Raw genomic sequence first — 14379 nt, 5'->3', positions numbered from 1 at the left:
TGCTGGCAAAAAAGGAAAACAAGAATATGGTAACCACATATAAGAAACCAGCATGAAACAAACCCTTTCTGTTGTGCAAGTTTTTCACATAATCAAAACATGCAATTAGAACCATCAATAGTACCTCATCAGAGTCATTGGAAAAATGGGAATGAGAACCAGTGATTAAGCCAGCCATGGTGTTTGAGGCCATGGCAAGCAAGAAGGGACGCAGCAGAATACAGAGAGAGCAGGGTGGTAAGAGTATAAGAGAAGTGGGTTTTATAAGACATTGTAGGTTGAGATGGGAATATCAATGTCCAGCTTGTGAGCGAATGTAAGATCATCCACCAAACCGTGAGTTGGGAAGTCGTGGGTTTGAGTCTAAGAGACGTTAGGTCAGGGAGCGATAGGTGGGAGGAATTTGTAGTTTGATATTGCTTTCTACGCTTGCTTAGACTCAAAGAAGGCTTCTTCCTAGATCGTAATACACAAAAAAGAAACACAACTATACAAGTAGAACATACAAGCAGGCTATGATGTCGTGTCCCCGCGATTAAGAACCTACAAATGCCAAACGGAAAATGTAATTTCTAAAGGGGAAGGGGAATGCTCACCGATGATTGATCCGCAGCCGACAGGAAGAAGAGAGGAGCTCGCCATTTTCGATCGTTACCTGAGAGTGACATGCATGAATGGATAGCTTTTTCCCAGAGGAACGAACGAACAAGTAGTATGTTAGTAGTGATGATTGAGTAAGACGAGAGAAATTGATAACAAGATCCAAGACGGAGGAACTTCAACTATTCCCCGGGAAATTCTCGCCCATTGAGAGTAGGCCAAAATATCCCGGGAAGAAAAATTACATCTTAGGCGAGAAAATTTAATTAAACTCATTTGCAAATAAATTGATTAAATAGACTGAAATGTATGGTATATGAATGTGATGATAATTTACAAAATCATTAATAATAGCATATATAATATACTCTGTATAATTAACTAATTTGAGTAGATTAAATATGTCGGTTAAATTAAATTAATTAATATGATATGTTTTTTTCTCTCCTATTTGAGTATTATTGAGAAAATATCAATATGTTTAATTTGAAAAAAATTGACAAACATAAAATAGATAATAATATATATATGATTAATATTAACTCTTTAATTAGATTCTACATTAACTATTAACTATCAGTATATTAATATAAACTGGATAACAAACCATACCATCTCTACATTATTACGAATAGTATAGCCTAATATGTACGGCAGCCAACTGACTAGCACTTAACTGGTATGTCTACTATTTGTTGGCAAAAAAAAAGTATCTATATATTATTAATAGAGAAAAGAAAAAGTTTATTTCAACGGTAAATAATTCAAATTTGGAGCACATGTTTATCTATAAAGTGAATAAAGAATTTAATCTGCTACAAGATGAAATGAAAAAAAAAAAATCAATAAAGAGAATGAGAGAGGGAGGGTGATATGGCAAAGAAAGTGAAAGGTTGATTTCAAGTCTTAATCACATATTTTATTTTAGTTCGGCAAAAAAAAATTGTTTATTTTGGCGAACCACAAGTTATAACTAGAAATTAATATGGCCATTCTAGAAATTCAGGTGGCCCAATGGGCCGAATATAATCAGGCTCCCTGGTGGCCCCAAAGAAGTTAAACAGTACTTACTGGACTCCTTGTGATACACGTATATATATATAGATCCCAAGCACTCTTCATAATGCTTCTTTGCTGCATCTTTGAGAGATTGGATGGCCTTGAATCTCAAAAAATAATTAGGAAGTCAATGGTCTTCAGGATGGAGTCTAGTCTGGGGAGTTGCTTGCTGGAAACTTTGGTTTTGGAGGAACAATACAGTCTTCTCAGAAGATTTTGTGAAACCAGCAAACCCTGCTCTTGTTATTATGCATACCTGGAAATTATTTGTGCACATAAATGACAGATCCACTGTGGGTAATCAACCAACATCTAGTATCTCGGTTACATGGCAGACGCCCCAGTAGATTGGATAAAGGTCAATGTAGATGGAGCAATGTCAGCTTCTTCTAACAGAGCAAGTTGTGGCGGGGGTGATAAGGGATAAGTGTGGGAACTGGATTGCAGGATTTTCTCAGGCTCTTGGTTCGTGCAGTGCTCTTGAGGCGGAGGAATGGGCTGTGTATGAAGGTCTTAAATTGGCTTGGGATATGGGGTTTAAAAAAAATAATTCTTGAATCTGACTCAAGAAATGTGGTTGACATGATACGGGAAATAGGAACAAGTATCTACAGCCTTCTCAGACGTGTTTACTCAGATATTGAATTTGCTGAAGCTCCAGTGGGAGGTCAAAATCTTGAATATTTCTCGACGGCAAAACTGAGTTGCAGACTCGCTTGCAAAGGAGGGGTTATCCAAGACCATCCTCTTGGCTACTTGTCCTTTTCACCTGAGACGCGTTGTGTCTGAAGAGTGCTTGGGATCTATATCCCCTCCTATTTAGTTTTGTATCTTGTTTGGGCCTTTGCCTCCTTTGTAACCCAAAAAAAAAAAATTATTGCGTGATTTTTATATTTAATACACGTAAAATTTCAGTATAATTATTAATTTAAAGTTTTAATTTAATGCACAATATATATTAAAAAGTATTATTATATAAAAATAATTACAAAATCTCAAAATGTGTATAAAAAATATTGATACTAAGATCAAATTTTTAGTGAGAATTGTTTTGAAATTGCATGCGAAATATTACTAATAGTTTTTCTTATATTAATATTCAATTATAAAGAATGGAAAAAAATTAATACTTGAATTAATAGAAAGGACTTGATTCTCTTTGAATAAGGTTGAAGTTCAAATTTATAAATAAAAAAATTTCATCGGGAGATTTACCCAACAATAATTAATTAAAAATAGTAGAATTTTGGCCAAAAAAAAGAATAGAGAATGGGGAAAAATTGGAAATGATGGGAATTCAAAGCAAAAAAATGATAATTCATGATGTGGCTTGAAAATAAGAAGGGAATATTAGAGTCTGGAGTAGCAGACTATATTAAATATCAAATTCCAACAAGTAAAATATTATGAGGACTTCGTCCTTGTGTAACACTAGACACTATTTTGTACTCCCTTTAGTTCATAATATAAGATGTTTATTAGAAGAAAATTGTGATTCAAAAACTAAAATATTATCAAGATAATTAATGTAATGTTTTCAAGATGAGATATAATAGAAGGGTAACATTGAAGACAACTTTATTATTTTTTAGGTATAAAAAAAAAAACTCTATCATTTTAGGACAAATTTAATGATTAGACTTCTATTTCTTAGTATGTGATAAAAATTAACCAACTTCTTATATTATGGACCAAGAGGAATACCTTGTTTGTGTGGTGTTTATTGTTGGTTTTATGTGATTGAATGACCATTTGATCATGGGATTGAGTTTAGGCACCGAATTTGAATTGTCCAATTTTTTGTTGAAAAAAATTATTTTGATAGATACGAAATTTAAAAAAATATAATTTATTAACAGTCTATCTTTAAAAAACGATCTTATTATTTAAAAATCATCAACTAAAAATTTTAAATCTCAACAGTTGAAATTATTTTTGGACTGTGAACATTTGACACTGATGAGCATGGGCACAAAATCCTTTTTTAGCAATAAAGGTCATAAATCGGAACCCATACCAGTTAGGCGTGCGATGGATATATTATTTGTGTCCTATAAGTAGGGCTGGTAAAAAAAAGAAGTGTAATATACTGCTTTTAATCCTAAATATAAAAGTTAGTTAACTAATTAGAAAAGATTTAAAAAATAAATTAAATTAGTTATTTTATACTCTCTCCGTTTCTTATTATAAGAGACAAATAACCAAATTACGTTGATAAAAAAAACAGTTAAAATTAGTTGAGGACAATTAATGTGTAAAAAGTATAATATTTTTCCAACAATGCCCCATTAATAAAGAGAGTATGAGAGAGAACAATTAAATTATTAAAAGAAAGAGAAGTGGGAGGAAGAGAGAGTATGAGTTGGAGACAAAATAAATAGGGGGTAAAATAGGAAATCAATACAAAAAAATAGAGACAACTTTTAAGTGTCTATTATATATGGGAACATGCCATAAGCATCAAATGTCTCTTATAAAAGAAACGGAGGGAGTAATAAATAGGTGTTATTTTTTTTAAATATCCTTGCTAATCAAATGTATTAACTGAAACTATCATTATTAGAAAGACTATCTTGATAAAGAAATAGATAACTATGAGAAACAAAGTGAATTGGAGTCTCATATTTATGACCAAAATAAAAGTCAAACGAAATTTTATATTAGTAATTAGATATAGTAATAAATAAATATCAACGCTAATCATTACTCGTAGTCTTAGAGTTGAAGGAATGGTCACCGGCACCGCCAATATCTTATTGTATAAATTGCTGACATAATGTCTTGGATTTTAATCCATAAATCACGCACCATATCTGCGGTGTCTACAACAATCTTAATTCGACTTTTACAATAGATTATTCCAGTACAACTTTCTTAAACTTGTTTGCTGAAATATTTCTACCAACCCATTAAACATGCACGCATAATTAAAATACAACATTCATCTACCAAAATCTGCAGTGTGAGAATTAGTAACAAGAAAAGTTAATTCCTGGAATGTCCTGTTCACACACACAATTATATGCGTACACGTGTTAATGATGTAGAAATTAAATCCCTGAGGTGGGGCTCTTAGTAATTGTAACCCTTTTTAATTAAAAAATTTATAAAATGTAGTCAAGATTATATACTCCTCCGGTCCTTATTATAAGACCCAATTTGACTTTTTATTTGGTCCTAATTATAAGACCCAATCCATTTTGTCTCTTATATTTATGCATTTTTTCCAAGATAATCCTTCTAATAATGATAGTTTTAACCAATATACTTAATTAGTAAGGATATTTTAGGAATGACAACACTTATTTATTATAAATAACCAACTTAACTTACTTCCTTAATCTCCTCAAATAAGTCAATTGGGTCTTATAATTAGGACCGGAGGAGTAGTAATGAAAATAGAATTCCACTGCGAATTTGGCTCCTAAAAATTCAACGTAAGGTTGCAACAAGTGTTTGATTATTAATTAAGGTGTTGAAATTGGTTGTGTTATTCAAGGAGAGTGGGTTCAGTATTTCACCAACTCTCTTTTCAATTAATATGATAATCACTAATTAATTAATTGAGATTTGATGTTTCAACTTTCATTTTCAAACTTGAAATTAAATTCCCTTCTTCTCTCACGCCTCTCAATTTGAGCAATTACCTTCTCATCATTGTTGTGTTTAGAAGGCTGCGTCCCTGAATGTGTGGTAACGGTAAAGCAAAGGCGCATTTCAACTCTTGACCCTTCAAATTCAAATCAACGACCAAAATCTCTTCCGTGGGGCCATCTCAAGTGAGAGAGCATGAAACACAAACATTTTCTACCATGTCAGATCACCTGATTCGTTGAATAACTAATTTACACAACATTAAAGAAATTAATTAACTTAACTATTATCTCGGATTCTAATTATAAGATCTCTTTATATAAAGGAGTGTTTTTGTAACTAAGACCGAAGGTAATTATTTGTTAAAAAGATATATGTTAATATCATTAACCTATTTCTTAATATAAACTTCTTAATATATTGTATCAGTATAGATGCATGGTTTGAAAACAAAAATTTAAATCTTGGACACCTCTTAACATGTTAAACTATTCCTTAGCACGTGTTAATATCATCTTTAATCATTAAAACTATTTCTCAATAAAAATTCCTAACATGTGCAATGGTTTGGGGGAAAAATATAAAATTAGAAGACAGAATGAATTAAAAATTTTTATTTAGAACCAAAATAAACTTTCAAGTAACCAACTCATGTATTTAGAATGGGAGGGAGTATATATTTTTATCTAGCATCATTCTTATTATTTTTTTAATTAAAGCGTGAGAATTTTTTCCTTTGTAAAAATCATTCTTTGGTGTGTTGAGTGCACCAACGTGTTATCAGATTGGTTACTGTTTGCATTTAGATCATAAGATTAAGAGGGTGTTTGGGTTAGAATAAAATTATAGTTTCAGAAGTACTTTTACGATATACGAAGTAATATGTAGAGAAATTTATCTCAATTTCACAAAAAGTACTTCTGAAAAGTGATTCTGATGTTTCCAAACACCCTTAAGTTTCAACGTTTGGGGCAAATTTAAAGAAAGACACATAAAAAATTCTTTCTCTGCATAATTACTAGGAAAAAATCATACGAGAGGTGCATATATATTTTTTCTTTTTAATTTAAGACCTATATGTTTTTTCTTTTAATTAAATTATTTAATAGAAACTTCTTAATCTTTGAACAAAGACTACCAATATTAATAGAATAAATTAAAGATTTAAATAAGATAAAAAATACATAGTATCAAATTAAAGATTGAGAAAAAAAAATATAATTTTTTTTTTGGCTTTATGATTCATTATTCACCTTGAAAATAAACGCGACTCCATTGGGCGTTCCCATTGAAACAACGTAAGGCGCCGAATTTGAATGTTCATTGGATATTCCAAGTTACAGGTGGGTAACATTTAATAAGTCGCTTTTTCCCCCCAAGCAAACGGGTGTCATTCAAAAGGACACTCTGTCCTTGGGGGAAAAAAAGCACTCACTCAATAGTCAATAATTATAACAGTACTTCTAAAACATCTATTTTTAAGATTATATGAGTAACAAGATGTTTGAATAAACATAGTTTCAAAAGTATTTTACGATATACAAATAATATATAAAAGAATTTATTTCGATTTGATGAAAATAATTTTTTTAAAGTATTTTTATGTGATGCCAAACACCTCTTAAGTTTCAAGGCTTGGGTCAAAATTAAAGAAAGACACATAAAAGAGTCTTTCTCTGCATAATTAGTAATTACTAGTAATAAAACTATATTTTTGCTTTATGATTCATTAGCCTTGAAAATAATTAAATGCGACTTCATTGGTGGTTCTTATTGAAACAACGTAAAGACAACCGAATTTGAATATTCAATGAATTTAAAAACATCTATCTTTTTCAATCAATTATTTATTAATTAAACCCTCTATATATAGTAATAAATAAATAAAAAGTTGATAAATGTGCCTAACAATCTCTTCCAACTGAATCATAGTTATTGCGTAAGGCAACCAAGGAGGAAGTACAGTTGCATGACTTGACAATAACTGATACCAGACGCTATTTAATTAATTTCAATACTAAATCTGAGAAGTAAAGCACAAGGGACAACCTTAAATTTAGTAAATGCTTTTGTTATAGCACATGGAAAAAGGAACAGAAGAAGAAGAAGAAGATATATAGTCTTAATATAGTATTAATGCACATGAACTTGCAAGATTCTGATTGGACACATTCCAAATCTCATCTCAGAACTGGCTGGTCTCATTATTAACAAGCATTTAAAAATTAAAAAAGTCCCCCAAAAAAAAAAAGCAGATGGATAAATTAAAGATCAGCTCCGCGTTTATGTACAGATTTCTCTCCTTCAAGAAGCCACCTGGATTATATATCACTGCATTGATTTACAGTGACATAAACATGAGCCTGAACAACCTTGTTCGTCTCAACAACAACACGATTATGAGACATATTTCTAAGAACAGATTGTGGGAATGTGTTATCCGACGAGCATAATGAATATTGAACATGTCGGATAAGGTTAGGGAACAGCAAAACTTTGTTGAAATCAACTGTCCATGAGGTTCCATTCCCTTAGAAGATGCTCTTGCAACTGTGGTCTTCACGTTCATCCCATTCACCATGTTTCCATCAACCAGAACTTGATCAATTTGCCTGAAAGGTCCATTTGATTGATCCAAATGAACAATGTCAACCCGGAATTGGACCCGAAAACATGTTGTTCACGATGTTGACCCCATTCACGACCCCATTTTTTGACTTCAGGACAACATTTGCGTCTCCGAGGAAGAAACTACTTGAGATGTGAAGCTGAACTGGATCCTCAGCAACAATACTCGTGTAATCCATGTATGAATGCACAATCCTGGTTTGGGTAAAACCAGGAAGTTTCAGATAAATCCCTGTGCCTCCAAATGAAGTGGCTTTGTTGTAGCAATGTACACCAGAAATTGTGTTGGCTTCACCAGAAAGCATAATGCCTACGGAGGCGGAGAACACAACGACGTCGGTGACGACGTTGTCGTTGCCGGCGAGGGTTATCCCGGTGCCGGAGAAGCTCCTCTCGTCTGGGTCGCCTCCGGCGGTGATGTGCTGGCCGAGGAAGGTGTTGTGGATAAAGGTTTCATGGCCTCCTTGGACTTGAATCCCGTTGGTGGTGAAGTGAGTGATGTAACAATTCTGTATGGAGATTCTGAGTGAGTTTATTATTGAAATGCCTCCTCCTTTGAAGTTTGAATCTAACAAAAGATCCTTGAGGGTTATATACTCATAGTTGTATTGTGAAGGATTTGGTGAAGCTTTCTGGGTTTGCTTTCCTTTGTTTGACGTTTCTGATAAATCAATCAGATACGCATTTGGTGGGAAATTCTCTGAAGCTCTTATAGTTCCACCATGGATCTGTCCAAAAGAAAAAAGACAAAAATCGCCTGGTTAATAAAATTCAAACTGAAGAAATACGTGATCAAAGGGCACTCTTTTTCTTCCAAAATCTACCAAATCATGTTGGACTAAACCAGTTCGTTTTCCCATTCATATACCAAACAGTACCACGTGGCCGAATAACCAAGAACATGACCGCTTACCACGAGGTTGCCGAATCCGGTGGCCGGCAGCCTTAGGGGGTGGTTGATGAGGTAGTTTCCGCCCTGAAGATCAATCCGAGCACCACCCAGATCGGTGACACCAGGCATCAAGTGACGTTTCTTAGTGGGAATTCTGGTGGCGTCTTGTATGGCTTTAAGAATCGCTTCCGTGCTGTCTGATTTTCCCGTTGGATCCGCACCGTACGAGGTGGGCAGAAATACCCCTGCCTTGTTCTCACCCTGCAAGAAAACATTCATCAAATGTATAAAATATATATATAGATTATATCAAGCTATAATGTGATGTTTGGAACAGAGGAATCAATCATATTACCGGTGATGGGGTTGAAGTAAAAGGAGATGGGGAAGCAACTTTAATGGAGGTCTTGAGGTGGTCCAGTCTGAGAAGGGCTTTTTCATAATGGCCAGTGGGGAGAGATGGAGAGAAGTGATTTTTCTCTACAGAGGGAGAATCTGATGAGGGTAGACAGCCCAATGAGGAAGATGGTTAGAGCTTTTGTGGGCTCCATTGATGACCAGGCTTCGAAGTTTCAGAGGAGAAGGTTGGGGGAGAAGCACTATTAGCTGCGAGCCAGCGAGTATATATATACACATATATTAGGAAGCGGCAAAGAAAATGGACCATAATCTTTCGTAATATTTGAAAATATTATGGATCACAAAAATAAATATATCATCTATATATCGCAATATCAACAATATACTGAACATTCTTATTATTCATTCTTTTTTTTTTCCCACAATTACAATGAGCGGTGCTAATTTCTATTTAAATTTTTTTAATTTTAATTTCGATGATTTTTTTTTGCTTTATATTATGTTACCTTTCCTGTTGTAAATCTACCCTTTTATTGGATGTAGATGTTGTAAATCTACTCTTCCATCTTGATTTGGTGAATCAATTATAATTAATATTATTATTGTTTGGTGAGTTGATTTCTTAAGTACTGCATCAATGAGATATGAACATGTGCGTAGATTAATAAACACTCAGACTGTTAGTTGCATTTAGGATTTAGCTATCTAGTGATTATTATTTGTAATTGTAGGAGTTTTTCACATACAAAAAGGAGTATTAAATAGATAAAATCTTCCACTCTTACCCTTATTAAATAGAACATTAACTGCTAATATATTTTCTCTTATTTATTTCCTTTCTCTTCACGTTTACTATAATTAATAAGGATAGAATTGGAAATGACGTGTTAAAAGAGCACATGTGACAAATAAAAAGGATCAAAATCACTCCATACAACCACAAGGCCTGGTTTGAATTCCTTAAACATCTAATCAGGGATTCGATTCTTGACACCGTGTTTGAAAAGGGTCTTGTGGCTAGCACTAAAGCCTCTTCAAAAAATCTACGGTATAAGATGATTAATCACTGTTACTGACGATGGATACTCAAAGCTCAAGTTGGAAAGAAAAAAGAAAAAAAAAACCCTCCCAACCCAAAGGCTAAAAGATGGCGGGTATATGTATTTAGAGAGAGAGAAAGAGTTTGAATATGAATGAAATTTAAGTTCTTGAAGACGAAGATACATTTTATGTGGAGGAGAAGACGCCACTAGATCGAAGGATATGACTACAAAGCTACGGATATTCACTACATTGTGACGGTAATTCAATGCTTCAGTCAACAAATTTCAGTTTCTAATTTGAAATCTATTGGTAAGTTTGATTCTCTCAGCAAATCATTTCGCAGCCTTGAACACAAATAGTAACACTTAACAAAAAGGGTAATTTGAATAAATCTCCTTTGATCCTAAAATCTTTATAAACAATTAAACATCTTCCCTAAATTTTTGAGTTTGTGTGGATAATCCCATCATCATCAATTATTTAATTATTTCACTCAGAAACTAAAAATGATATATTGTCGACCAAATGCCCCTTAAATTTTTTTCTTTTAGAAGATGACATCCTCAATTTTTTAGGTTTGCGTTATATATAACACGTAAATATTAGAAAAGATCATTATGTGGTTTCCCAAAAAAAAAAAAGTAGTTGTAAGAAAATCTGACAAGTTCTATTGTAAAAATGACGACTAAGTCTATACTGCTCACTTAGTTACTTGTCACTGAGATGTTTATGGTAACTATATTTTTTTAAGACCTTACAATAATTCCTCTTAAATTTTATGTCATATGCAAATAGACCTCTTGATATATTATATTTTAAGAGAAAATCCTAAAAAATATATTTAAAATTTCAAAATCTCAAATTAGGAATTATTAAGAATTGTTCATTATTTGTTTTTCAGATATGGTCAATTGTTATTAGAGCATAGTAAAATTCAAGAGGTATTTTCTTGAAATTTTCTTATTTTAATGAAATAATAATACTCCTCCGGTCCTTAATATAGGACCCAATTCTTGAGTTGGTTTTGGTCCTAAATATAAGACCCATTTCTCATATTTATCAATTTTCTCTAATTACCCCTATAGATACTCCCTCAACTATAATCAAGTAGAAGAGGGAGAGGTGGTATTAAGAAAGATGATTATGGTGTTTTAGGAAAAATGTGTCACTTTCTTTATAATTAACTAACTTACCTAACTTCCTTAATCTAATCAAATTAGTTAAATGGGTTTTATATTAAGGACCGGAGGAGTAGATAGATTAATGATATAAAAGTTATTTGCATAAATATAAAAATTAAGAAGTCATGTGTGTGTGTGTATACATATGCATAATTTCATATTACAGGAGTCTTATATACAAATTACCCTAACAATAAAAATACAATAATAATTAGGTAGTTTAAACTATCAATTAATAAGCCATTGCTAAATATTCAGGAAAGGGAGGACAGCACATCCATATCAGGCAAATAAGTTTATGCCACAAATCTTATTCTGTTGCTTTGATTAAAATAATTGTAATATAAACATGTTTGTGTGTGAGAAATAAGAGGAAGGAGAGGAGACTATATTATAAGGAAACAAGGAGTTGGAGAATTAGAACGAAGAGGCTTGTACTGATGATGCGCCCTCGTTACTTTAATATTGTTGAAGACGCTGTGATTAGTATGTTAAAGCAACGGCGTGACACAAGTTCATGGCCAAAAAAGAGACGTGATCTCACAATCACCTATTCTAATTGCTTCTCTCATTCCGTCTCTTCATAAATCGTCTATTTTTAAATATTATTATCTTCGATCTTTAATATAACAGTTCGTTTGATTTTTATTTTGATTCTAAATATAAGACCTCAATTTACTTTATCTCTCATATTTATCTATTTTTAAGGTGGTCTTTGTAATAATAATAGTAGTTCTAGCTAATGTACTTAATTAGTAAGGATATTTTAAAAAAGATAACATTTATTTATTACAAATAACTAATATTTAATTAATTTTTTTAATCTACGACTCAAATTAGTCAACTAAATATTATATTAAGGACGGGAGGTAGTACTATTATACAAATCATTTTTATCCAATGCATAGGTATTAAAAGAAACAATTAGTTAAAACTTAAACTCATATTTTATCTAATATTTTATCAAGCTTTCGGGGCGGTGCTTAATGACAATTAGGCTGCAGCAGTTTGACAACTTTTTGCTTCTTCAATATATGGGAAATGGACCATATTAAAGAATATATGATGGCAGGTAATTTTACTACACTCGTACAAACATTTTATTAAAAATATTACTTGTCTCTAAAAATCTGCAAAATACCTCATATACTAGAATGTGAAACTTCATAAAATAGGCATACCTAAGATAGAAAAAAGTTTATAAATTGTAAAAAGATAATATAAAACTATTTTTGTATTCCTATTTGAAAATAATAAAAAATTATTGAATAATAACAATAACCATGCTTGTTTTTATTGAATGGAATGGCCTGGTTTCAATAATACAACTGTTTTTTATGTGGTTTGTGCTTTGCATGGGGTCCAATTGGCAATAGCAGTACTCATATGTCACAACTAATAAATAGGGTGATTGTATCAAAATTTTATATTGATATTGGTAACGTAATAAATACATTAAAAATATATATATTTCTCATATTCTTCCTCTTCAACATTGTTGCTTGTCAATACAATTAGCAGTCTAATGAGAAAATTGGCATTTGATATGGGTGTCCTCTAAGTTCTAACCTCTTGTTTCAAGTCGAAATCAGGGAGCAATCATCTTCCTTTTTTTTCCTATTGATTTGGCGGTTTTCTCCCGTTTAATCAAATAATAGTAGAGAAATTTTAGATGATGTCCTAAAAATATCACAAAAGGAAAAAAATTATGTGAAAAATGGAATATATATATATATATATATATCCAACTTTCTTTAGCCAAGGAAATGTTAACTGTCAATTGGGCAATAGTACTATCAGACAAAAAAAAATAAATTAAATATAAGAAAGAAATACAAATTCAGAGACGGAACTAGTAAAATTGCCCAAATCTTCATCGATGTTAATTTGTGACAAATAAAAGGTTATGTCAAATACTCATTTGACGATGTTCTGGTAAAAAAAAATAAATCATTTGATGACACCATGAAAAATAAGATAAAATTAATTAAAAATTTATTCGAATTTCTTATTTGAATGAACGTGGTTACAAGTTTCTTGATGAGCGAGGCACGATAATAAATTATGAAAAAAGACGTAAAAAAAAGCTATTGACATGGGGCATGATGGTTAGTTTTACATTTACACATGTCATGTGATTTGTTTTTTTTTTTTTTACCTTATCTTTATTTTTTTCCTAAATTCATGAATGGTCCGCCGTGGTTTTGAATGTAAAAATAATTGGCAATAGTATTGTTGCGCTTTTATAGCGCCAAACACTGCATGATTAGCTGTACGTATTATAACTATTGCAGCTATCATTTATAGTAAGTAAAATTTGGAATGATATATCTAAAACTCACAAGCGTGAGGAAATCAGGAAATGCATAGAATACAATACTACCTATAGAAAAATTGAATATAGTACTCTTCTAATCCTTAATATAATATCATTTAACTAATTTAATTAGATTAAAAAAGTTAGGTAAGTTAGTTAGTTATAAGAAATATGACATGTTTGTCTTAAAACACCATAATCATTTTTCTAATATCTTCCCTTCCTCTTTAACTTGATTATAGTTGAGAAAGTATCAATAGGGGTAATTTAGGAAAACTAATAAATATGAGAAATATGTTTTATATTTAAGATCAAAATCAACTCAACAATTAGGTTTTATATTAAGGATCGGAGGAGTAGTATTTTAGAAGTCTTATGGAAGGAAGATTTTTTTTTTTGGGTTTGTTTTACCATGCTCAGTAGAACCTCGTTCATATCCTGATCATTTGTCTTGAAATAGTTTGTTTTTGTTTTTCGGCTAGAAATAATACATTTTTTGTGGGTATAATTTGGTGGTTGCCAGGCTTATATGGTTGAAGACGGCAGCGAAGACAAAAGTTGAATATGGGATTGCGCCGTGCAATCGCGTTGCTGTTATTAGGATATGGGTTTGGTATAGTGCTCGCAATGTCCATTCATGGAAGGTTTGGTTCGTTGAAACTTCATACTTCTAGAAATGTGAAAGCATAACAGAATTATAGGTC

The 14379-nt window shown here is 31.9% G+C and overlaps 1 protein-coding gene across 1 annotated transcript; it reads right to left on the bottom strand.

Moving 5' to 3' along the window:
- Positions 1-7574: 7574 nt before the first annotated feature.
- On the bottom strand, positions 7575-9235 carry LOC114718129 (polygalacturonase QRT3-like). The gene is given in 5 exon segments (XM_028903390.1): positions 7575-7786; positions 7789-7913; positions 7915-8609; positions 8795-9034; positions 9129-9235. Coding segments are annotated over 4 exon segments (1140 nt in total). The 5' UTR covers positions 8903-9034; positions 9129-9235.
- Between the last annotated feature and the right edge of the window lie 5144 nt (positions 9236-14379).

This window comes from Neltuma alba, unplaced genomic scaffold (assembly GCF_004799145.2).
Source record: "Neltuma alba isolate B1F8T4 unplaced genomic scaffold, ASM479914v2 tig00011812_pilon, whole genome shotgun sequence".
NCBI lineage: Eukaryota > Viridiplantae > Streptophyta > Magnoliopsida > Fabales > Fabaceae > Neltuma > Neltuma alba.
The sequence above is the reverse complement of the archived record's forward strand: the minus strand, read 5'-3'. Positions and strand labels throughout refer to the sequence as shown.